This window comes from Girardinichthys multiradiatus, chromosome 14 (genome assembly GCF_021462225.1).
Source record: "Girardinichthys multiradiatus isolate DD_20200921_A chromosome 14, DD_fGirMul_XY1, whole genome shotgun sequence".
Taxonomy (NCBI): Eukaryota; Metazoa; Chordata; class Actinopteri; order Cyprinodontiformes; family Goodeidae; genus Girardinichthys; species Girardinichthys multiradiatus.
Window position 1 is genome coordinate 43,191,683 of NC_061807.1, and position 26,547 is coordinate 43,218,229.

General features: G+C 40.8%; 2 protein-coding genes across 5 annotated transcripts in view; one reads left to right on the forward strand and one right to left on the reverse strand.

Annotated features, from left to right (window-relative positions):
• The first annotated feature begins 2,397 nt into the window (after positions 1–2,397).
• Positions 2,398–24,073, forward strand: hacd4 (3-hydroxyacyl-CoA dehydratase 4). Of its 4 annotated transcripts, XR_007041347.1 has the most exons (8): positions 2,398–2,521; positions 11,318–11,424; positions 17,194–17,321; positions 17,443–17,552; positions 19,809–19,915; positions 21,810–21,917; positions 22,449–23,179; positions 23,585–24,073. XR_007041347.1 is itself a non-coding variant. In XM_047385554.1 (7 exons), the coding sequence occupies exons 1-7, from the start codon at positions 2,415–2,417 to the stop codon at positions 22,520–22,522; spliced, it is 741 nt and encodes a 246-aa protein (XP_047241510.1). In that variant the 5' UTR covers positions 2,398–2,414; the 3' UTR covers positions 22,523–24,073. The 4 variants fall into 4 exon arrangements, 3 of the variants coding, with proteins under 3 accessions (XP_047241510.1, XP_047241509.1, XP_047241511.1); XM_047385554.1 differs by having other exon boundaries at positions 22,449–24,073; XM_047385553.1 differs by lacking the exon at positions 22,449–23,179.
• focad (focadhesin) overlaps positions 23,749–26,547 on the reverse strand; it is a 76,124-nt gene continuing 73,325 nt past the window's right edge. Inside the window, exons 42-44 of the mRNA XM_047385552.1 lie at positions 25,873–26,124; positions 25,628–25,703; positions 23,749–23,951 (exon numbers count right to left, since the gene is read on the reverse strand). Coding sequence (XP_047241508.1) covers positions 23,878–23,951; positions 25,628–25,703; positions 25,873–26,124 — 402 coding nt within the window. The 3' untranslated portion in view covers positions 23,749–23,877. The remainder of the gene's footprint in view (positions 23,952–25,627; positions 25,704–25,872; positions 26,125–26,547) is intronic.

Sequence of the window (26,547 nt, forward strand, 5' to 3'; positions counted from 1 at the left end):
TTCCTCATCCCTGCGCAGCTTCCTCAGATAAGAAGTGAACCAAGGTTTATTGTCATTGTATGTGCAGAAGGTCTCAGTCTGCACACACATATTCTTACAAAAACTGATGTATGAGGTCATCACCTCAGTAAGTTGGTTTAAATTAGGGGCTGAAGTTTTAAAAGCCGTCCAATCTGTGCAGTTAAAGCAGGCCTGTAACATGTGCTTTGAGTCATCAGTCCACTTCTTAACACCCCGAACCACAGGTTTGGAAGCTTTTCATTTCTGCCTGTAGGTGGGGTGAGGTGGACCAGAGAGTGGTCAGAAAGTCCCAAAGCAGCCCTGGTGACAGCATGATATGCATCCTTTTAAAGTTGTGTAGCACTGCTTAAAGTGTTTTTATCCCTGGTGGGACACTTGCTGTGCTGGCTGTATTTGGGAAGTTCATTGGAGAGGTTTGCGCCTTTAAAATCCCTAAGAACAATGATCAGAGAGTCCAGATGTTTTTACTCCACGTCTGTTATCATCTCAGCCAGTTGTTTTTCAGCATCTGATATGGAGCCATGAGGTGGTATGTAAATGCCAACCAGTACAAACAAGTAGAACTCCCTTGGTTAATTAAACAGTTTGCAGTTTATGAGAAATGACTTGAGGTCAGGACTACATGTCTTCTTCTGCACTTTGATATCTCTGCACTAACCTTTGTTTATATAAAAGCAGATTCCGCCTCCTCACTTCTCCCCGATAAGTCCGCATTGTGGTCCGCTCTGAACACCTGAAAGCCTGGTAACACAAGTGTGCAGACTGGGTTGTTCTCACTCAGCCAGGTTTCGGTAAAGCCGAGGGCGGCAGATCCGCGGAGCTCTGAGATTGAATCTATAGATTAGATAGAAAAAAAATGACTGCATATCTCGTTGACACCTTAATTGTTTTGCAACATCATTTGTTATGAATACTGACAAAAGTTAGACATCAATGCATACTGTGGTGCACAAAAGATTAAAGGTAAAACGGACATGGATAAAAATTTGTCTGCACTTCTTGTGGAAAAATGTTGCTCAAAATAAATTCAGCTTACTTTCAACTAGTATAATTTCACTTTGGAACAATGTTGGAAAAATGCTAAATCCAACCTGTAACTTAAGTTGTGGCTCCTCGCTGATTCTTTCCTGTCTTTAGCTCAGCCAGTAGGTTTTCCACAGGATTTAGATCTAATGATTGAGACAGCCATGTGTCTGATGAAGCATTTCTGTGCTGATTTGATTGTTTTGGACTGTTATCCTTCTAAAAGACTCAGAGAAAAAGGCCCACAGCACCACAGGACCTCCACCATACTTAACAAAGGGCAAAGGGTGTTTTCCAAGTAGACATACATTTTATTTTCTATTTTTTATTTTATGTATTCCTTTACTTAATTCATGTGATAATTTTGCTACAATTATTCCTTGACATTGGTTTTCCTTAACCAAATAAATGAACTCAAAATAGAGATTAAACCTTGAGTGATATTATATTTACTGCAATAAAATATATTTTTTCTGTAGGCTACTCCTCTTTACCAGGGTGACCGACACATTTGTGCATGTCAGTCAGAGTTGCTGACATTAATTCTCTTTAGGTTCTTTTGTTGCCATGTCAGGTATGTCCTTAGAGACATATATACCTGACATGTTTCAGCAGATGACTTCCGTCTTCATCAGAGGTGTCACTAGATGGTACGTGACGTGTCAAAATCAGCCGACATTCCTTGAGGCAGTGTCAACCTGTTAATATGATGACAGACTGACAACACCCCCCTGCTGCTGATTCATTGCTGGAGGATGTCATTCCAGATGAGGGAAAGCTGGAAGGCCCCCCTCAATTCATAGCTGTGTGGGGTTGCTTTCTCATTCTCAAACTATAAAAATTCTTATTCTCATATTTTTATGTGGCCTTGCTCAGAACTTTCTTTTGGAAGTTTTCCTGCAGTGTTTTAGTTTTTCCCGTTAACATCCTGTATTTACAATATGTTTGTTTTCATTTGATTTTTAGTTTCAGCTCCACCATTTCTGTCACCCTGCATTTTAGTCTTTTTATGACCCCAGTAAATTGTCACAGGTAGTGTTACACTATGAAGTGCAGCCATAATGTACACATTGTGTTACAACACAGACAGGTGTAATTTTCTATTATCTGCAGCTTTAAGTTAACGTGTACTTTCTCTGATTGTTAATATTTCACTTAAACATTACAACTGTTTTAAGGCTGCATATTGTTCCTGGTTTAGAATTTATTCTTAGACATTCAAACGCTGTATAAATGCTGTATAACTAACTATTATGAGTTTTCAATTGTCCTGCTGCAGTCCCCGCCCCTGCTGTTTCCACTCTGCATGTTTCCGGCAGCCAGTAGTTTTCTTTAAGGGGGCTGGGACTATTCAACTGCCTGGCTCACATATGGAATATTTTCACTTCCTATTCACAGTGAAGACAAAACTGCTGAAGTCAGCCCAGAGGAAGCACCGCAGCGTTTGGTCTGTTTGCCATGAAACAACTGAACTAAGGTTAATTCTCCGCCTGCCAAACAGAAATATTAGAACTGAGAGCAGCTTCTCATACCTGCTTCTGACGGAGCTCAGGAGCACATCAGAAGGAGCATGTGAGTGAGAACGTTTAGTGTCCCAGGGGAGGTAGGGAGGAATGTACTTGCACATTTTTGGTGGGATTAGAAATAACAGGCTGTGGTTAATACTGAACTGTACTAAGGAAGGCATCGTTTAAACAACTCCGCAGATTTTCTAGTATCTGAACCTAATCTACAGGCTGGAAGTTTAATCTTCTTCCATTATCTGTATCCATGATATACTTCCAAAATCATTGGCTTGTACTTCAAGACAGGATCAAACATGTTTCTATATGACTAATGATTTATGCTGTTTATTACATATAAGCTTCTGATTCACCTAAAGGTTCTTTACATTTTCTGTGGTAATTGAATATGTTGTAAACCTCAGTAAATCTAACCTCATGTGTAGAGAACACACAATAGATTCTACTGGGTCATTATTTACTAAAGGATGAAGCCAAACTGAAAAAGTACACCCTATCACTCAATAGTTTCCAGCAGGAAAAGGTCTCAGTAGTTGTTTTCTGTCTGACTTTATTAGTCTCTCACTTTGTTGTGGAGAAACTCTTCAGTCATTCTGTTGTGGATTTGCTGCTGTGTTTGGGATGATTAATCTGTTGATGATCCAATTTGGGCAAAGTTTCTTCTCACATACAGATGGCCTCACATTTGAGTCTATAATACTTCAGTATACAGAGTAGCTCTTGGTCTACTCAATGACTGCAAGTTGCTCAGGTTCTGTGGCTAAAAAACAAGCCCAAATCACCCACCCTCCACCACCATGCTTGACAGTTAGTATGAGGTCTTGTACTTCTTTACTGTCTTTGGCTTTGTTGAAGTGTGAAACTTCTCCTAATGCATTCTTTTTGTATTCTAGCATGGTTTTATTGTGTTAGCATGGCTGTTAATTGCATGTTTTTGGTGGATTTCATTGGCTGCTCCCACCCTGACAACATAACCCACACCCGTGTAGGGTAAACCACCTATCAGGACGCACCTCTGTGTGCCTAAAGGTGAATGGGACACAGATGAAGGAGAGGGATTTCCTTCCTTCCCATGGGAGGGCAACTAACAACAGAAGAACAGCAGGAGACCTTGCTGAGAAACATCTTTACCACCAACATCAGTGATAGCAGCATCAACAGCAGGAGCAACAGAGGACTTCCATTAGGAGAGAGGCAGTAGGAGGAGCAACCAGGAGGAGCAACTGCGATATTTTCAGGGGGAAGGAGTGGACCTCAGGGAGCGAGTCTAGAGCTTCTTCCTCTGAGTGAGTATGATGAGTCTACCACTCTCTTCTCTGCTGATATAATTCATCAGTATGTCTGGTGCCCTGCTATCTAGAATATGTCCACCACACTGGAGGTGTCTGCTTGGACCAAGCAGAGTTGGTCTCCTGGTGTTTAAAGGACTTTTAATCTGGGTTTTAGTCAAAATATTTCATCTAGGTTTTAGCTTTTTACTTTTGGTCATCCTATTTATGGTAATAAACTTTATAACCATTGGAACCATTTCCGTGCCTTGCCTGATTTTTAAAATAACTTTTAAAATAATCCTTCCCTCTAGGTCACATTTTCACTAAACATGTATTTTGGTCAAACTTGTCCAAAAGACATAATTCCAGAAGCCTTTGGCTTCATTCAGATGTACAGGTCCTTCTCACAATATTAGCATATTGTGATAAAGTTCATTATTTTCCATAATGTCATGATGAAAATTTAACATTCATATATTTTAGATTCATTGCACACTAACTGAAATATTTCAGGTCTTTTATTGTCTTAATACGGATGATTTTGGCATACAGCTCATGAAAACCCAAAATTCCTATCTCACAAAATTAGCATATTTCATCCGACCAATAAAAGAAAAGTGTTTTTAATACAAAAACGTCAACCTTCAAATAATCATGTACAGTTATGCACTCAATACTTGGTCGGGAATCCTTTTGCAGAAATGACTGTTTCAATGCGGCGTGGCATGGAGGCAATCAGCCTGTGGCACTGCTGAGGTCTTATGGAGGCCCAGGATGCTTCGATAGCGGCCTTTAGCTCATCCAGAGTGTTGGGTCTTGAGTCTCTCAACGTTCTCTTCACAATATCCCACAGATTCTCTATGGGGTTCAGGTCAGGAGAGTTGGCAGGCCAATTGAGCACAGTGATACCATGGTCAGTAAACCATTTACCAGTGGTTTTGGCACTGTGAGCAGGTGCCAGGTCGTGCTGAAAAATGAAATCTTCATCTCCATAAAGCTTTTCAGGAGATGGAAGCATGAAGTGCTCCAAAATCTCCTGATAGCTAGCTGCATTGACCCTGCCCTTGATAAAACACAGTGGACCAACACCAGCAGCTGACACGGCACCCCAGACCATCACTGACTGTGGGTACTTGACACTGGACTTCTGGCATTTTGACATTTCCTTCTCCCCAGTCTTACTCCAGACTCTGGCACCTTGATTTCCAAATGACATGCAGAATTTGCTTTCATCCGAAAAAACGTACTTTGGACCACTGAGCAACAGTCCAGTGCTGCTTCTCTGTAGCCCAGGTCAGGCGCTTCTGCCGCTGTTTCTGGTTCAAAAGTGGCTTGACCTGGGGAATGCGGCACCTGTAGCCCATTTCCTGCACACACCTGTGCACGGTGGCTCTGGATGTTTCTACTCCAGACTCAGTCCACTGCTTCCGCAGGTCCCCCAAGGTCTGGAATCAGCCCTTCTCCACAATCTTCCTCAGGGTCCGGTCACCTCTTCTCGTTATGCAGCGTTTTCTGCCACACGTTTTCCTTCCCACAGACTTCCCACTGAGGTGCCTTGATACAGCACTCTGGGAACAGCCTATTCGTTCAGAAATTTCTTTCTGTGTCTTACCCTCTTGCTTGAGGGTGTCAATAGTGGCCTTCTGGACAGCAGTCAGGTCGGCAGTCTTACCCATGATTGGGGTTTTGAGTGATGAACCAGGCTGGGAGTTTTAAAGGCCTCAGGAATCTTTTACAGGTGTTTAGAGTTAACTCGTTGATTCAGATGATTAGGTTCATAGCTCGTTTAGAGACCCTTTTAATAATATGCTAATTTTGTGAGATAGGAATTTTGGGTTTTCATGAGCTGTATGCCAAAATCATCCGTATTAAGACAATAAAAGACCTGAAATATTTCAGTTAGTGTGCAATGAATCTAAAATATATGAATGTTAAATTTTCATCATGACATTATGGAAAATAATGAACTTTATCACAATATGCTAATATTTTGAGAAGGACCTGTAATTTTGTAAACCTTAGAGGCTGTGTCCTTCACCTCTTCCAAACCAGGCATACCTGTTAAGTGTTTTTCTAGCAGCCCTGCCATGAACTAACATTTAGACCTTGGGGTGATTTTGCTGGGATATCCACCCCTGAGAATATTCTCTGTTGTCTTTCTATCCTTTAAACTGTGTAGCTGCCTACTGACCTGGGAAGCAGGTCAGTAAGCAGCAACAGTTGCTCCTTACACCTGCATGCCACAGAGCACCTCCCTGCTACTTACCCCCTTCTGGTGGTGGCCAGGGTGGACTTTGTTTTTTACCCTCACACTTTTTCATTTTGGCTTCATCTTTGTTTAATAAATAATGACAGTGTGGAATCTGCTGTGTTTTGAATCACTGTTGGTGAAAGCTGGAGATACTCTCAAAGATCTTCTCAGCACTGAGATCTTAAAACCCTTGCTATGCAACACGCACTAGCAGGACTGCTCAATAGCTGTTTAACTCACTGTACAATTTTTTGGGGGGAAAATAACAAATTTCCAGCAAAAGAAAAAAACACCACAGAGTTCCTGCCTGGAACCAGCAGCAGCAGAGAGGAATGTTAGCAGGCAGTGAACTCATGGATGCAGTCCATTCTTTAAGCATCTGAAAAGGCAGATGTTCCAGAGATATAAAGAACGTTTATCTCTAACTTGATTTGATTCTTGACAAGATGGCAGATAATCTGCCAAAGGAGGCAGCTGAAACTAGGAAACAGCTTTCAGAGAGTGGTAGGGATGTGCAGTTGGAATGGTGCTTGATAAAACTCTGGGTATACCTTTAACACCAGGACTCTTCTTGAAACTGGTCAGCTGTCTAAACTGAGCAATGAGGGGGTGAAGGGCCTTAGTCAGGGAGATGACCAAGAACCCGATGGTCACTGATAGAGCTCCAGTGTTGTCCTTTGGAGAAAGCAGAACCTTCCAGAAGGACAACTACTCTGCAGCAATCCACCAATCAGGCCTGTATGGTAGAGTGGCCAGATGGACCACTTGTTTGCTGAATATTGGACCATTTGCACGTTGCTGGACGCCACTATGCCTTTCCAACGTCATCGGCCATTTTGTACCGCAGGATTGTCTGTCCTACAAAACCCAGCGGCAACTGCGGCTGATATGACGGGGCCGTCCCAGGTCTGACATCACAGGAGGTAATATAGGAAGGCGAACATTTGAAAGAAGCGCTTTCACGCTGGATACCGGATCAACATCTGAAGCATCTCTCTCTGGAGAAGAAGAGGTCCCACGTGGATTCTTCATTTATTCTCCTTCGTTGGCCAACGAAAAATTCATGAAAGAGGTTTCTGGAATAAGAAGGCCAGAAATTTCACTTTGCCGATCGAAGACGTGAGTTTAACACGTAACCAAAAAACCACGGAGTTTCAAGGAAACGCAACTTTCCGTCCTTGTTTTGTACCAGTCGACTAGTGACGGTCCACCATAACTTTTCTACCTTTCTGCCACGGAGGCCAGCAAGGAAGAAAACGGACTGCTTCGCTGAGTATCTGCGGACGCGTGCAACTCTTCTCCCCCTCTCTTCTCCCCCTCCTCTCTCTCTCCCTCTGTTCAGAGGAGACGACAACAAGTAAAATCCACCTTTTATATTTATTTCTTTAATAGGAATAGCTCGGGCAGGATCGAGGAGGTTTTAGTGCGATGTAGAATCGCCACTTGGAGTCTAATGTGTTCCGAATTGTATGTGCATGCCATTGTTCTTTTGAAACATGATTACAGTAGTTTTCTGAGGCCGCTGAGTCTCACAAGATTGTGCTTTTACTCTGCAAACACCTGAGCGCAGGTGCGCTGTGAAACTGGACTGCTATAATAACCTTATGGTGAAAATCAACCATTTTCTTTGTCTTAAACTTCATGTTTTACTGGTTTGCCGCCAAAAGGGTTTATGATCCTTTGTGTGGGCTGAGTTTTACAACCCTGCTGGGGGAAGGTTTATGACTGCCCGTGTCCCGCTGAGCTACACTTTGGGAGGGGCGCACCCAAAGCTTCGTTCAACCATATTCCCCTTTTATTTTGCCATAACTGCTGGTTTGATCTCGTACACACCCACTGCTGTTTTGTTTTATTTTGTTTAGTTAGATATCTTACCCTTTTGTGTAGAACTTTGCATGTTTGAGTAGGTGAAGATCATTGGATCGAAGAGCTGTTTGTATCAGGCTGATTGGTTTAATTAATATTCACGTAGATAAAGAGAAGGCGTTTTGTGTTTATTTTGTGCAAGAGTGATTTGTCAACCGTTTCGGCTCTGGTAATGGTTTTCAATTATTACTGAGTATTTAATGGTTGTAATTATCAAAGGCGTTGAGCCACAATTACAACACCAGAAGACATCTCTTTTTTCGATTCATAAATGAGGATTTTTGGTTAAGAAATTAATTTTCTCAAATTATGATTTTTAATTATAATTATTGATAACTATTAATTAATCAATAATCATAATCCTTACATCCCTGATCTGAAGCATGGTGGTGGCAGCATCATGCTGTGGGGATGTAATTAGCAGCAGGAACTGGTCATGTCATATAAATATGTGTCATGTAAACTTGCCGATCGGAATATTCTGTTGGCATCTAGCCAGAGCGACTAGCCACTCAAGGTGGAAATACGTCACGCTGACGGGGGCTGCACATGCGCACTCAGGTCAGTTTGCCTCATTCAGAATAACTTGATCCTGTCAAACATTTACATGCATGCTGATCGGATTGTCAATCGGGATAAACCACCCCTCTCAATAGGATTGCAATTTCATTCCGATCCTGCCGAATCCAATCAGAATAACCGACTGATATGTTTGCATGACACATTTTTAGTCCGATCAGCCATTTATTCCGATTACTTATCCATATAAATATAGCTGATGTCCCCAAGCATCCAGGAAATATATCAAAGGAGTGGGTTCAGGACAACTCTGTGAATGTTCTTGATTGGCCCAGCCAGAGTTCAGACTTGAATGTGATTGAATATCTTTGGAGAGATCTGAAGATGACTGTGTACAATTTCCCATCCAACCTGATAAAGCTTGAGAGGTTTTGTTAAGAGGAATCTGTCAAACTGCCCATCACATTCGAGAAGATCTTACGCTGTGCTTGGTGCCAAAGGTGTAGCAACAAATGTGAGGGTATTAGTTGTTCTAGTAGCAAAAATCTAAAAAAAAAAAAACATTATTCACATTGTCATTATGTGGTGTTGTGTATAAAGTTCTGAGGAACAAATAAATACAGGTCCTTCTCAAAATATTAGCATATTGTGATAAAGTTCATTATTTTCCATAATGTCATGATGAAAATTTAACATTCATATATTTTAGATTCATTGCACACTAACTGAAATATTTCAGGTCTTTTATTGTCTTAATATGGATGATTTTGGCATACAGCTCATGAAAACCCAAAATTCCTATCTCACAAAATTAGCATATCATTAAAAGGGTCTCTAAACGAGCTATGAACCTAATCATCTGAATCAACGAGTTAACTCTAAACACCTGCAAAAGATTCCTGAGGCCTTTAAAACTCCCAGCCTGGTTCATCACTCAAAACCCCAATCATGGGTAAGACTGCCGACCTGACTGCTGTCCAGAAGGCCACTATTGACACCCTCAAGCAAGAGGGTAAGACACAGAAAGACATTTCTGAACGAATAGGCTGTTCCCAGAGTGCTGTATCAAGGCACCTCAGTGGGAAGTCTGTGGGAAGGAAAAAGTGTGGCAGAAAACGCTGCACAATGAGAAGAGGTGACCGGACCCTGAGGAAGATTGTGGAGAAGGGCCGATTCCAGACCTTGGGGGACCTGCGGAAGCAGTGGACTGAGTCTGGAGTAGAAACATCCAGAGCCACCGTGCACAGGCGTGTGCAGGAAATGGGCTACAGGTGCCGCATTCCCCAGGTCAAGCCACTTTTGAACCAGAAACAGCGGCAGAAGCGCCTGACCTGGGCTACAGAGAAGCAGCACTGGACTGTTGCTCAGTGGTCCAAAGTATTTTTTTCGGATGAAAGCAAATTCTGCATGTCATTCGGAAATCAAGGTGCCAGAGTCTGGAGGAAGCCTGGGGAGAAGGAAATGCCAAAATGCCAGAAGTCCAGTGTCAAGTACCAACAGTCAGTGATGGTCTGGGGTGCCGTGTCAGCTGCTGGTGTTGGTCCACTGTGTTTTATCAAGGGCAGGGTCAATGCAGCTAGCTATCAGGAGATTTTGGAGCACTTCATGCTTCCATCGCTGAAAAGCTTTATGGAGATGAAGATTTCATTTTTCAGCACGACCTGGCACCTGCTCACAGTGCCAAAACCACAGGTAAATGGTTTACTGACCATGGTATCACTGTGCTCAATTGGCCTGCCAACTCTCCTGACCTGAACCCCATAGAGAATCTGTGGGATATTGTGAAGAGAACGTTGAGAGACTCAAGACCCAACACTCTGGATGAGCTAAAGGCCGCTATCGAAGCATCCTGGGCCTCCATAAGACCTCAGCAGTGCCACAGGCTGATTGCCTCCATGCCACGCCGCATTGAAGCAGTCATTTCTGCAAACGGATTCCCGACCAAGTATTGAGTGCATAACTGTACATGATTATTTGAAGGTTGACGTTTTTTGTATTAAAAACACTTTTCTTTTATTGGTCGGATGAAATATGCTAATTTTGTGAGATAGGAATTTTGGGTTTTCATGAGCTGTATGCCAAAATCATCCGTATTAAGACAATAAAAGACCTGAAATATTTCAGTTAGTGTGCAATGAATCTAAAATATATGAATGTTAAATTTTCATCATGACATTATGGAAAATAATGAACTTTATCACAATATGCTAATATTTTGAGAAGGACCTGTAGTGTCTGTTTCAGAATAAGACTGTAACACAGGTGCTGTAAATACTTTCTGGTTGCACTGTATCTGTGGGAGCTTGAAGCTGCTGCTGTCAAATTGTTTCTTATGTTGCGTATATTTTCATATGTTGGAGAAAAACCTTGTCCGAATGTGAGGAAATTAAGCAAATTTAGTAAAAGATCAAGTCCACACCTAGTGTTTTTGTATTGCGATGAAGGATGTGAACTTCAGTGTTCAGCTGCGTCAGGCAGGGATTACCTTTGGGATGATGTCACAATCTCTAATCTCTAAGGTTCACCTGACTATCTGAGGATGAAAGTTCAATGCTCTACAAATGCCCCCAAATGGTCAAATAATTATCATCTAAATAAATCAGAACTGTAGGTTGGGTTGCTGTCAGGTGAACCAGTTCCAAGAATTAATTGTGTGGATCAGTGAATCCTCATCAGTCTAACATGAGATTAGGTGACACTTGATCATTGCTGCAATTTGGCACCAATCCGCCGATTCATCTTTCACTCCATTCTATCATCAGTCATGAACGAATCCTCAAAAGCCAGATTTCAATATTTCTATGTATAATTTCATATCTTTGTGATGTTTTTTTCTCTTGCAGGTTTAGCTTCAGGCTTGTCTACATTTTCTCCTATAACTTGTTCCAGTTCTGTGGTCACACATGGATCCTAGCTAACACCATTGTGAGGTTTCTCACCTTTGGTCAAGGTAAATTAAAAACAATTTATTATCATGCAACTGTTGCATTTATGTCCTCCAACATACGTTTTCTCAAGAGGCTTTCGTTTGCCCACCTTTTAAGGGCCAGTGCACTTTAGTTCTTGGGCTATGAGAGACTAAATGTACATCCTTCAATCAAACGAGGTGGGAAACCTTTGACAGGTGGCTGGGACATCCTAGGGCGGGACTTCCGGTGGTGGGCCTTCCTGTGACGTAACTGGATATCATCATTAATCGGATATCATCATTAGCCGGATGTTGTCATTACAAGGAAGCGAATCTTTCTAATTGTATGTTTTTAGATGTTTTTTACATCTAAAAACAAAACATGTAGTTTATCCACTTTAAAAAGTCACTCAGGTTAATGCAGGCACGTCACACAAAATTCTGATAAAAGAGAGAACCTGACAGAATTGTAAATTCATTTTGTTTTAACACAGGTTATTTAGATGGATGTTTTTACATCTAAAAAACAAGGAAGACAAAAAGTAGATACAGAACCTTTCTTCCTCTGCTCAAATGTTTGAGTAATCTAATCTGCTCCAGCAACTTGTAGAGATGATCTAAAACAGAGAAACCAATGAACTGAAAAACATTGTTATGAGTGCTCAGTACGCTGTTTCCAAATTAGAAATGGATTCTACAGCTAAAAGACTTTGTTTGGAATCATGAGAGACTCCATTTGGTAAAATGGATGATAATTTTAGTTACCTTAAGTTTTTCTTTTTTTCATCTTAGAGCAATAGTTATTGAGGATTTAGAGAAAACAGTTTTCTCCTCATTCCACGTGGGAGCCAGAGGTTGGAACCAGTATGTCTATGTAAAACGTAACAAGAAACTGAAAAAATAAAAAAAGTTAAAAAGTACTCAGACATGTCACTGTTTATTGAATTAAGGCAGACATCCACAGCTGTTTCTTGTGTATTGTCTCAGACAAAGTAATTAAGACGACTGTATTTGTGAAGTAATTAAAGCGACGGCGCTCCTTCCCTGCCCAAAGCGTCGACCATTGTCTCAGACAATACACATCCACTGTTTATTGAACAGGTGATCAGACCTCAGACACATCACTGTTTATTGAATTAAGGCGTCTGCGGTTTTGCGGAGGTGTCTCGGGAGCTGTGTGTATATTCTTTAATGCGAAAAAAAAAAAAAAAAACAGAGAGCAAAGTGTACCGGAGTCAAATTCCTTGTTTGTACATACGAACTTGGCAATAAAGCTGATTCTGATTCTGATTAAGGGAATAGGAGAGAGGATTTGTCAGCTTAACTGTCAAATAAATATTTGAAATAAATGCATTTTTTCCTGCCTTTGTCTGAGCATGTTTCCGTCAGTCATTCTCCGTTGATTTCATTTCATATTTTTTGCCCATTAGTGCTAACAGTTGTCATTCTCTGTAATGCTGGCAGACTATCTACAATATGTCTTGCTCACCCTCTACCGATGATCCACATGGCCCTGTCTTTCAGTGTTTAACCCTTTCTCTCTCCTAGACATGGTGATTGACTGAGCTTTTACTGTAACTAATTATATGTGCTCTCTTTCAGACTCTAACCTTGAAAACTGGCTCAGAGTTTATCTGTTCTTTCTTTCTAGATGAAACGACTAAAGGAGCTACATCCATTAACATTTAATTTACTTTTCCTTCCCATAGAAAGTACTCCTGGATCAGTGCTTCTTTGTTCTCTTTGTGTCTCTGCTCTGTTCTCTCAAACCCCCAGTCGGTCGTGGCAGATGGCCGCTCACACTGAGCCTGGTTCTGCTGGAGGTTTCTTCCTGTTAAAAGGGAGTTTTTCCTCTCCACTGTCGCTACATGCATGCTCAGTATGAGGGATTGCTGCAAAGTCAACGCCAGTGACTGTCCACTGCCTCTACATGCTCATCCAGGAGGAGGGAATGCTGCAAGTCACTGACTGGATGCAATCTGCTGGGTTTCCTTAGATAGAAAAACCTTTTATCCAATTTGAATAAATAACTAACTCTGACTGCACTGTTCAATGGTTAGGATTAATTGGAATGTATGTACCTGACTGTTGTGAAGTGCCTTGAGACAACATGTGTTGTGAATTGGCGCTATATAAATAAAACTGAATTGAATTGAACTGAATAGATAAGTGCTTCTCTCTAAACCTCCCAGGAAAAAAAAAAGGACATTTAAAAATTGCTGTCATTTCCTTTCCTCAAGGCACCTGAGCAAGTCTTTTGTACTTGTTGTAATAGGGAGCTGGGGTTTTATTAACATAACTTTTAAATATCTTTGCTGTGAATTGGGGATGGATTTGGTTCCTCACTGATCACTTTAGAGACACCTGCGAAATTCCTTTTAATCCAATTAAATTTTAAGTGAACACAGGATTAAGCCACAGTTCAGCACAGTCAATAAGACATGACTAGTGAATGCATGATAGGGTTATAAAACACCTGGTTCTGTTTTTACTTCTTCACAAAACTTCCACAACTATTATAAACTTTACTCTTTATCATCAGCCTCATTTAATAATTATTTCATTTGGCATCTCTTGCTTTTTCTGTTATTCAATCTCTACAGACTAATTTTGCATTTTTCCTCCAGGAGAAAAGACACAATCTACTGATTCAATCTATTGAGATACAACTGATTCAAATAATTAAAGAGAATAAAAATAATTAAAATAATAAGACGATAAAAAAAACATAAAAAATAAAAAATTAATGATAGTATGATTGATAAAAAAATGAACGGACTGAAATTTATTTATTGATTTACTGAATAACAGAAGTATTTTAAAGTCTATTCTTTGAGATATGGGGAGCCAATGTAATGACTTTAGAACTGGGGTGATGTGCTTCACTTTCTAACTTTTAGTGAGGACTAGAAGGTGACACGGGAGTGGATTTTCTCTCCTGTCCCATCCCGCTCCCACAGAAAAATGTCTTGTACCATCCCAATCCAGGCCAGCATAAAAACAAAAATAAAATCCTGTCCCGACCCACTCCTGGTAAATTGACTCCCACTCCCATCCCGCTCCCATTTAGAACGACTCCCACTCCTGTGCCACTCTCATTTTTGTTTAATTCATTTAGTCTTTTGGTAATTTCTTTGAAGGACCAGTTAGGTCCCTGTTTTTAGCTGTAGTAAAGGCCAGTTAAAGTAAAAAGAATAATAATCAAGAAATAAAATATCAAACAAGGAAACAGACCATGCCTATCTTAGTTGAATAAACAAAATGTACATAATTGTATTTTACTCATTTATTAAGTGATTTTCTTTGAACAATGACATCACTTTTATGTTTCAAGTTGCTGAAATGAAAGAAAAATGCACCTAGCAAGAGAAATGTACTTGATGAACAAAAGTGCAAAAAGACAATACCTTCACAATTTAGAAACTGTACCTCAATGGTTCACAGCCCTGGTCCTCAGGGACCCCTTCCCTGCAAGTTTTAGATGTGTGTCTGCTCCAGAACACCTGATTCAAATTCTGACATGACCTCCTATACAGGCATCAAGAATGGAGGGTCAAACTGGACAAAATTAATACAATAAAATTATCATTAAATATTAAGTGTACCACTAATTACGTCATGTCGTCTTTAAAATTATACTTAATTATTCAGTGGCACATTTAATGGTACATTACATTTTTTCACAACATATTTATTTAATATCTTCCCTTTATAAAGCCTTTCCCCTCTACTGTGGCAAAGGCTCTTAAATCTTTAGTGCACATGTGAGCAATTTTGTTGGTCAGATGAGACTTGACATGTTAAAGAATATACACACAGCTCCTGAGACACCTCCGCAAAACCGCAGACGCCTTAATTCAATAAACAGTGATGTGTCTGAGGTCTGATCACCTGTTCAATAAACAGTGGATGTGTATTGTCTGAGACAATGGTCGACGCTTTGGGCAGGGAAGGAGCGCCGTCGCTTTAATTACTTCACAAATACAGTCGTCTTAATTACTTTGTCTGAGACAATACACAAGAAACAGCTGTGGATGTCTGCCTTAATTCAATAAACAGTGACATGTCTGAGTACTTTTTAACTTTTTTTATTTTTTCAGTTTCTTGTTACGTTTTACATAGACATACTGGTTCCAACCTCTGGCTCCCACGTGGAATGAGGAGAAAACTGTTTTCTCTAAATCCTCAATAACTATTGCTCTAAGATGAAAAAAAGAAAAACTTAAGGTAACTAAAATTATCATCCATTTTACCAAATGGAGTCTCTCATGATTCCAAACAAAGTCTTTTAGCTGTAGAATCCATTTCTAATTTGGAAACAGGATACTGAGCACTCATAACAATGTTTTTCAGTTCATTGGTTTCTCTGTTTTAGATCATCTCTACAAGTTGCTGGAGCAGATTAGATTACTCAAACATTTGAGCAGAGGAAGAAAGGTTCTGTATCTACTTTTTGTCTTCCTTGTTTTTTAGATGTAAAAACATCCATCTAAATAACCTGTGTTAAAACAAAATGAATTTACAATTCTGTCAGGTTCTCTCTTTTATCAGAATTTTGTGTGACGTGCCTGCATTAACCTGAGTGACCTTTTAAAGTGGATAAACTACATGTTTTGTTTTTAGATGTAAAAAACATCTAAAAACATACAATTAGAAAGATTCGCTTCCTTGTAATGACAACATCCGGCTAATGATGATATCCGATTAATGACAACATCCTGCTAATGACGATATCCGGTTAATGACAACATCTGGTTAATGATGATATCCTTGTAATGACAACATCCGGTTAATGACGATATCCGGCTAATGACAACATCCGGCTAATGACGATATCCGGCTAATGACGATATCCGGCTAATGACAACATCCGGCTAATGACAACATCCGGCTAATGACGATATCCTTGTAATGACAACATCCGGTTAATGACGATATCCGATTAATGACAACATCCGGCTAATGACGACATCCGGCTAATGACAACATCCGGCTAATGACAACATTCGGCTAATGACAACATTCGGTTAATGACGATATCCGATTAATGACAACATCCGGCTAATGACAACATCCGGCTAATGACGCTATCCGGCTAATGACAACATCCGGCTAATGACAACATCCGGCTAATGACAACATTCGGTTAATGACGATATCCGATTAATGACAACATCCGGCTAATGACGACATCCGGCTAATGACGACATCCGGCTAATGACAACATCCGGCTAATGACAACATCCGGTTAATGACAACATCCGATTAATGACAACATCCGGTTAATGATGATATCCAGTTACGTCACAGGAAGGCCTGCCACCGGAAGTCCCGCCCTAGGATGTCCCAGCCACCGGAATTCCCGCCCACCTGTCAAAACTTTCACACCTCATTTGATTGAAGGATGTACATTTAGTCACTGCTATGGTTTGAATTGAGGAAGTCATCATCTTCTTGCATCAGTGAGCCAGTGTTATCCTGTTGGTTTCTCCAGTTTACCGGGAGTTGCTCCAACAGTTTAGGGGATGAGAATCTGAGAGGATGATCAGCAACAAAGCTGTACTAACCACAATGTCCACATCATCTAATGGCTGCTTCCAGCTGGATAAGGCACCATGTCACAAAGATCAGATTATCTCAAAATTAAAATGAGTTCATGTTCTCCAAAGACCAAATCTCAACCCAATATAGACTTTAAAATAGGGTCCAAACGTGAAACTAACAAGCTGTAGATAATATGGCCCTGATAAGTGAATGTAAAACCCCTATGAGAGATTTCTCTAGCTTAGCTGCATTTGGCATTCTTTGCAGATGCTCTAGCAGACACATTTTACTCCGTGGGCTTTGTGATGAGCCTGTGCCAGCTGCTCTCCAACCTTGAGATCTACCACATCACAGATGGGATCGAGAAGGCTCGGCTCATTCCTCGCTTCATCCAAGTGTGTGCACCAGTTGACCTCGAAAATACTTTTGAGGAATATGCCTGTTTTCCTGATCAGATAAGTACAAGTCTTTTTGACTTTAGTCAGTTTTGGTTTCATTGTGGTTTTCCTTGTTTAGGTGATGGAGAAGAACATTCTGCTGATCATGGTCATCATGTTGGAGGAGGTCCAAAGTAAGCATGTTGTGTGTGTGCAGTTCTTCCTGTGGAATACACTGGATCTCTTACGGTGAGCAATATGCCTTTTACAGATCTTATGAGCACCAAGTCAGCTTCACTCAGATCTGTATTGCAACATTTTAGAAATCCAAAGAGAAAGCCATAACATTTGGTTATAATTAGGGGTTTTGCACATAAAAAGACCAGAAGTGTATTTGTCGGTAGGAGTTACTTGCAAGGTGACTTGTGAACAGTTCCAGTTTTTCATAGGATCACTTGTTTGGGATAAAAGACATCAGTCTGATTAACTTGGTTAGGGTCTGAAGTGCCAACATGAGAGAGTTTACAAATGCAGAGCCTTGAGAAATTGATCATACCCATTCAACCTTTTCATTTAACACCCACACTATTTTATTTTATTTAAGTTTAAGTGGTAGACTAACACAAAGCAGTGCATAATTGTAATGTGGAAGGAAAATGATACTGCTTTCAATTTTGCTTTACAAATAAAATCTATAGCATGTATTTATATTCAGCCTTCTGTACTCTTATACCCCTAAATAAAATCCAGTTGACCAAAGAAGTCACCAAATGGAGTCCACCTGTGTGTAATCTAGTCTCAGTACAAATGAAAAACTGTGGAGCATGTCACCCTGAAAACGCCTTTCCATTGTTGCATGGTAGTAGAAGCATCATGCTGAGGGATGCTCTTTTTTAGAATGGACAGGGAAGCTGGTAAAAGTAGATGGGAAGATTGACGGAGCTAAATCTAAGAAAACCAGATGGATGGCAGATGGACATGCATAAAATATTCCTATGTTCTATGAAAATGTGTTCAAGCAAAAGCAGCATATAAATATAATAAATGAAAAGGCTGGTGAAGTCTTCTAAATGAAACTACCATAGTGTTTTTCTTTGCTTGTTTAGGTTCTGCTTAACATTGTGTCTTGGCAACAGGTTCATTAAAGGACCAAATGAAATGAAAACAAAATAAGCACCCATTTGCTTTCAGTGTTGATTCCGGTTTAACTCAGGGATGAACCACTGATCCATGTCAGACAGGTAAACATGCTGCAGGTGTAAACATCCATCCTCAGAATCAACATTTGAGTAGAAAGGAATGAGAGGTGAACTGACTTGTGTTGCACTCATTCTGTGCTCTAAGCTGAACCGAGTTAATGGCCGTTATCCAAATAAATTGTCATTTCATTCAGTCATTATTTAGCTAATAAACGACTTAGGAGAATAATCATTCTCATCCCAGTCTTATTGGATGTGCAGGCATGAAATATGGAGTTTAGGAGCACACTGTATTGCCACCACTCTGGCAGCTAGTCCAGGAGACAACATAGTTTACATAAGAACGTGTCTGTAAATGTGAATGAACCGTCCAATCATAGGGCCAGTACAGAAAATGAGTCTAAACTGTATGTAGATACATGTATGTTCTTTGTGCTACTCCGACCTAATGTAAGGCAACAAACGCTGCACAAAAAAAACCAAAGTCTCTTCTTATTTGTAGTTGCAGTAAATAATTGTGGCTTTTTATAGTTATGAGTTTATTCCTAAATCTGTGTAGAAAGGTGTGCAGCTTTATTCAGTCAAGCAAAAAATATTTCCTGCTCTCTTTCACATACTGATATCCACTTCACATTTATTCAAACTGTGCCTTTGCGGTGATATGTCTGCTTCTTGTTTCTCGATCATAATTTATGTTTTCAGTGTAATTTCTGGCTGAAGGTAGAAATAGATGTCAGGTTAATAATTTTAGCAGTATTGAATAAACCAAGTTGTAAGCAAAGCTTCAAAAATCACACATTTCACTAATAAAACCACACATTTTATGGATCTGGTGGATCCTGAGCTAGAGGGACTTACTAAGCAAAAGTTTAGTCCCAATGTATACGTCTTTAGTGTCATCGGTCAATTTGTGTAATCTCACAGACTCCATGGTGTTCAGATCAGAGCTCGCTGAGAACTGGAGCCCCTATTGGTGGCTTTCTCTTGGATCAGAGGCTGTTAGGGGTGTTGCTTGCCAACGCTAGTCTTTTTTGTTTTGTGCTTCTGTGCTCTGGGTTAAAAGCAAAACAGTACATTTAGAGCTGCAGGGACTTTTAAATGGCAAATCAACACCTACAGATACTGGCTGTAATTTACCTCAGGTTCCTTCAGTTAAAGTGCAGCTAGAGGAAGTTCATTAGTGTAGAAATACACCCAAAGGGGACATTACCAACTGTAATGTCCTTACATACTTCCCTTATCGCTTCACTGTGGCACTGCATATTCATATTGCCTTTCACACCCTTTTTGCTTTCTGTGAATGCAGGTACCCTCATGAACTTCTGTGTGTTATGGAGAGACCCTCCATAACGATGTTGTGGAGCCGTTACACTCTCTGGATCCCCTTATACATCCTGTCAGTTGCCGTTGAAGGTGAGTCAGATTCAGAACCCTGAATCCCTGCAGCACCTTGTAAATATTATATCTCCTGACAAAGTTCCACATTTTGTCACATTACAACCAGAAACTTCATTGTATTTAATTATAATTTTATGTGATAGACCAACACAAAGTAATGAATGTGAAGCGAAAGGAAATGAAAAATGATGCCCTGTCTTTATATTAACCCCTCTTTACACTGATACTCCACTAAGACGTTTAAATCAGGGTTAGATTATGAAACATACCAAGATATGAACATCTCACAGGGCTCCGTTCAATCCATCATCTGAACATGCAAACAGAATGGACCAACTGCAGACCTACCAAGACATGGAAATCCACCAAAACTGATAGGCTGAGCAAATGGGGGGATTAATCAGAGAAGCAGCCAGTAGGCCCATGGTAAATCTGGAGGAGCTGCAGATATCCACACCTCAATGGGGAAAACTTGTTGATAGGACAATTATAATTTGTGAACTCAAAAAAATATGATCTTGATGGAAAAGGTCAAAGAGGAAAGCCTTTTTTTTTTTTTTTTAAAGAAAGCCATGATAAGTCCTGTTTGCCATGAGCCATTGTTAGGTATTAATTAGTCAACTCAGAGGCAAGAACGATACAGAGTCAGATTTACTTGCAGCAAGGGTAGCTCACTTTTGCAGTGCAGACTACAAAGTGTTGGCACCCCTCTCTCTTTATTTATACATGCTGGTTCACACACAGTTCAACAAACATTCAGGGTGTGTGTGTGTGGGGGGTCAGAAAGGTTAGGGTTCATGTGTCTTGATTTTAAACAGAGAGGGAGTGAGGACTTGGTAATCATAACTCACTCGTCTCCCCCATCTCCCTTTCTGTGGCATGTAGGAGGGAAAAGCACTTAGAGCAGACATGAGTGATAAACAATACAAAAGTTTTCAAACCCTAACAGCCATATAGGAAACACAACAAACATGAGGAATAAGCCTGTTTTCCTGATAAGAACAAAACTGAACTTTTTGGTCCACATTCATTACACTGTGTGGCAGAAAACTAACACTGCACATCTTCCAGAATATACTGTATCCACAGCGAAACATGGTGGTGGCAGCATCATGCTGTGGGGATGTTTTCCCTTAGCAGGGACAGGGATACTGGTCATAGTTGAAGGGATGATGGATGGAGCTAAATTCAGAACAATCCTGGAAGAAAACCTATCAGAGGCTGCAGAAGACTTGAGACTGAGGTGAAGGTTCACCTTCCAGCAGGACAACTCAGTGGAACTACAATGGAATGGTTTAGATCAAAGGATACTGATGTTAGAATGGCCTAATCAAAGTCCAGATCTAAATACTACTGAGACTCTGTGGCAAGACTTGAAAAACTGATATTCACGAAAGCTCATTATCCAATCTGACTGAACATGAGCTGTTTTGCTAAGAATGAGTGAATATTTCAAAGCTGGTTGAGACATTCCCAAAAGACCTGCAACTGGAACTGTAGTCTAATGTGATTCTACAGAGTGCCGACTCTGGCTCACTACAAACACACCCAGCACTTTTTAGTTTTGTAAAAGATTTTGAAAGTCAGTGACAAGTGACATTTGTGGCTGTATTGTGACAAAATCTAGAAACGTCAAAGAAGTATGAATTGTTTTGTAAGACATGGTATGTAGGCTATTGATCAACAAAAAAACGAAACCGTGTGTAAGGGGAGGGGTGAGAGTCTACAGGAAATTAACTGGCCAAGAACCACAGATAAAACAGGAAGTGTGTGAGGAAAGCTCATTACAACTGTGTGTGTGTGTGTGGTAGTGGGTTGCTGATCCCTGCAGCCTGACAACCTCCACTTATGTTCTCACTGATGCACAAGCAGTCAGATAAAGCTGAGCCCGGTTCTCTTTATTCTTCAGGTGTCACTGTTTACCAGGCCCTGCCGTACATTGAGCCATCAGCCTCCCACTCTGCTTACATTCATCTCCCCTTCCTGTTGATGCTCTACCTGTCGCTTCTCCCTGTAGGTAAGAGAAACGAAGCAGCCTGACCGAAAACACCAATGGAACTGGGAGCCTACATTATGTTGTGTAACAGCTATGTGCAGCTTCCTGACATTTAATCATCACATATGTAACAGTTCTCTGTCATAGTCCTGACATGCTTTGAAGACTCATCTGGATTAGTAACGATAAACATCTGAGATATATATGATGCTTTCTTATTTACCCGTCCTGTCACGGCAATTTAGGCACACCATATGGAGCAGATGGTTACCTACATGTGCCAGGGCCGTTTTGCTCTACAAAAAAGATACCTCAAGACAGTATCCTAAATGTGTGATTAACTTCCGGATTCAATCCAGCATCAGTGTAGGCAGGCCACACTGATGTCATAGTAACCTGTGTTTCTGTGGCCTTCAACCATTTGAGTAATTGTGTGTTAGTGTGTGTATGATGCTAGGAGGACATGTGTGTACAAGTGGGTGTGTGAGAGTTTGTCACCTGAAAGTGTCCATTTGTAAGTGTGGCGAGGATGATAGGTGCTCTGGATTGCAGGCCTTCTAAGAGCACCAAAGGGCAGGAAGACCAGACTCCCGAAGGCAGCAGCGGTAATAAGCAGCCAGACATAAAGCATCATCCAAGCTCTCCATACACCCAGGACAGAAGTAGGTCGCCAGCAAACTACAGGAGCAGCAGCCCCCAGGTCACTGAGGCACAGAGCGAGCCACCCCAAGCCAGGGAACGGGTCCCCTCAGCGCCTAGGGCCCGCATCAACCCCTCTCAGCAAGATCACTTGGCACCAAACAGGGAGACCTCCCCAGAGCCCCCAACATGTTAGGTAGTCAAGCTCAATGCAGCAGTCGGAACCCAGAGGGATATCTTTGATGCCAAGGTTTCCTTTGAAAATGGAATGATTGCAAACAGTTTTATAAAGAAAAGTTATGTGCTTGTGGACATGAATACAAACACAGGAAAATGTCTTTGTGTAAACCCTCTGCTTGGAGCCATCATCTGTTCCCAGGTTTCATTTTTACAAGGAGCTGAAGTCTCTGACAGAAAGCTGAATGAGAAAATGAGAGCCTAGTGTAAGAGTGTTAGATCCAGTTCTCATCACTGTTGCCTCTCAGTTGGAAAGTTGTAGGTTTGAATATTACCCATCATCATTCTGTGGACCTGTATGGAGTTTGTCCTAACTGTGGATGTGTGGGTTCTCTCCGGGTACTCCAGCTTCACCTTGTTCATTCATTGGTTAACTCCAGCCTCCAGGTAGCCAATAAATGGATTAGGTAAGTACATTTAATGGTTGGACACAATGCCTTGACCAAGTATCTGTCCACCTTAAACTTTCCCACTTGTCACATGACAACCACAAACCTTCTGTTTATAATTGGGATATTGTGTCACACACCAACACAAAGTAGTGCATAATTGTGAAGTCAAATGAAGTTTAAAATGTTTGACAAAAAGAAAAACAAAGAAAATTGTGGCCTGCATTTGTATTCAGTCCACCTGATGAATGCATCTTATTGCAATGATTGCTTCTAGAGAAGGTAACAAATGAAGAAAATGATCTAAAATGTGTTCAGATGGCTCTGTCACTAAATATTCCCACAAAGGGACATTGTAATTAGCAGAGACAAAAACATGGAGCACACGTTCTAAGAGCTGCACTGTGTTGGTGTGTTCTGCAGGAGCCTCAGTAACAGTCTGGCAGCTGCTGAAGGAGAAGAAACACCATCTGGAGAAACTGTACAAAAACAAGAAGAAATAATCCAGAGTTCGATTCTTCGAGTATAAAGGGAGGACTTTCAAACGGTCTGATTCATAAGCTGGCAAAAAAGGACAAACAAGATGCAACATTTTCTGAAGCAGTTTTAATGAAGACAATGTTTCTCCACAAGTTCCTTTCACCAAGTAGGACAGATGATTTTTTTTTCTTTGTACAAGTGTTACCATGGTAACAGCACGCCACGGTTCTTCCGAGCTACCAGCCGTAAGCTCTGGTCCACACGGCCTTCTTCCTGAACTCAGTAGAACCTTTCAGACATACCAGAGCAGCTGAAACGAGCAGAACACTGAAGATCAGACGGACAACTCTGAGTCAGTCTATGTTTTCATTGTTCTTGTGGCTTAAACTTGTAAGCATTTATCAGAATGAATAAAAGAGTGTCTGCAATGTGGACTGTTTGAAACTCACCATGTAAACAGCACAACCATTCTAACATTACAATCTCTGACCCAAACTCACTGCATATGTCCTGAAGGTCTAACAAATGTGCATAGTTCATTCAGCTGATCGGTAGAACAGCTTCTACTAGTGTCTACAACCAGTGGACTCCACCAATATGGAGTCAAATTTATAAATGAATCATTAGTCTCGTTATAGTATAGTTGCTGTCTGCATGGCTGGGAGGGTAGAACACAAACAGCCAGAGTCCTGTAAGTTTTTTTTATCTGTGTCTTCTATACTCATATACTTATACACAACCACACTAGAAATCAGTGATAACAAACAGAACATCATATTTTAGCTACAAAGAGTATGATCAAATGAAGAATGCGGCATTTCTCAGTCCCTGTTTCTGGTCTTAGCTGGATTTTTTGGAGATCTACACTGCTATATTAAAGCTGCTGGGAAGGAAAGTCTCATGAAATAATTCTGGGAACTTTATGACATATATATTTTTTAGTGTTAGTTTCATGTTATATTTTCAGAGTCACTATCCTGCAACCTTTAGACGCATCCCTGCTCCAAGACACCTGAATCACATGGCTACATCCCCTCGTCAGCATTCAGTTCTGCAGAGGCCTGGTAGCAAGATGTTCATTTGGTTTAAGTGTGTTGGACAAGAGATGCAGGATAGTAGCTCTCCAGGACTGGTGATTGGCTCCTTTGAACTAAAGGGTTATTTCACTGTCACAAGTCTGGACTGGTCATTCCCAAATCAAAATCTATACTTAGTCTGTTTGAACCTAATTCTCCACTAAACATAGTTTCAGATTGTGAAACCTTAATGCCATTTGTGAGACACACTCAGCACTTCCGAAAATATCAGTGTCGTCTTGTTCTCCTGAACCAAATATCTGAGCTGGATGTGTGTTACATCCCTACTGGTTACAATCCAGGACAATTCTACTGCCAATGACTGGGTCCACTAAAACCTATCCTGAAACTACACTATCAGCATCTGGTGTACTGAGTGGTGGCTTAAAACCAACTAGAGTGAAGCCCTGAAAAAATTACCCACCCGAGACATTTGTTTCAGAATAAAAAGCACAGGCAGCATGGAGGACAAAGATGACTTTCACAATAAAAGTCTCATCAGTTAGAATGAAGACCAGGAAACATAAGATATAAACTGACACACAGATTCATATTTTCGCAAATGTAGAAATGATTGGTTTTCTGTTTACTTCCACCCACTTGTTTTGTTTGACCTTGTAGGCACAAATCTAAATCCATCAGGATGAATCAGTGGACCAGCCCTGCAGAAAGCCGCTGCTAACAGCTTTCTGCAGAAAGTTAGAACTATCTAGCAAAACAGGCCCTACAACCTTTTGGTCTCAGTACAAATCTGGAAGAAACGGAGTACTGCAGCTTTCTGTTCTTCTAATCTAAAACTATCATGGGTGTTGTGGCAGAGGCACCACAGTGCTGCACAAAAACTGTTCTGTTTACAGTATAAAAATGCTGCTGCAGGTAAATAGGTGAAGAAATCGAAACGTGCAGTTACCTTTGGCTGTGCTGATGGTGATGGATGAAAGATTCTCTTTAGGCCCTTCTGCTATGTTTAGAAGCCAGTCTATAAACTGACACACACACACACACACACAATCACCATGTTTGACCTATAATCTAAAATATAAAGTTTTTAAAGAAGATAATCGTCAACATTGTCTAGCATACTTTTGAGTATGTTCCATGTGTAAAGCAGTGTATCCCCATCACACCTGACTCTTCATCAGGATGTCCTCTCACCTTGTGTGTCTGGCTGCTCCATGGCTCTTTGCCCAGCAGCAGAGGCAGGCTGTGGGATACTCCCAGCAAGCACTGCGGCAGAGCGAGGTCAGTGAGTGAAACTGCGGCGTATAAACTGTGTGTTAACATTGGAGGCTTGGAGTCAGGTTGCCATGGGAACCACTGGGGCCTGATGCCAAAGAGGAGGGGCATGAAGTGGTCACTCCAGGAGATGACAGCAGCAGCAAAGAGCTGGAACAGGAAGTCTGTGGCCTGCAGATAAACACAACCACAGTCTACTGCTGGACTTACATCAACAGGGTAATCTTTCAAATCAAGAGCCAGCATGAGTCAGTTTGGGTGTTTCAGTTAATTTTACATTAACATGTTAAACGTTACTGCAGCGTTTGGTCTTATTTAAAGCCATACAGTGCCTTGCAAACGTATTCATGTCCATAAAATAGTAACTATTCATGGCTGTAAACCAAAAGGAAAAGAATTTGAAAATATTTTCCAAACATCAATCTGAAAAGTGTGGCATACATTAGAATTCAGCCGCCAGAGTCAATGCTTCACGCCTGTTCCAGCTGCATGTCTTATGGAGTAGGTTTCTACAAGCTTTGCACAAACAGAAGGTTTTTTTAAGCCCATTTTTCTTTACAAAATAGCTCAAGCTTAGTCAGACTGAATGGAGAG

What these genes read in the sequence shown, in the direction of transcription:
- hacd4 (XM_047385553.1), top strand. Translation starts at nt 2,415, where the DNA reads ATGGAATATTTTCACTTCCTATTCACAGTGAAGACAAAACTGCTGAAG. An exon ending in AATACACTGGATCTCTTACG is followed by an intron (nt 17,553 to 19,808) that starts GTGAGCAATATG and finishes CTGTGAATGCAG; the next exon opens with GTACCCTCATGAACTTCTGT. An exon ending in CCTGTCAGTTGCCGTTGAAG is followed by an intron (nt 19,916 to 21,809) that starts GTGAGTCAGATT and finishes TTTATTCTTCAG; the next exon opens with GTGTCACTGTTTACCAGGCC.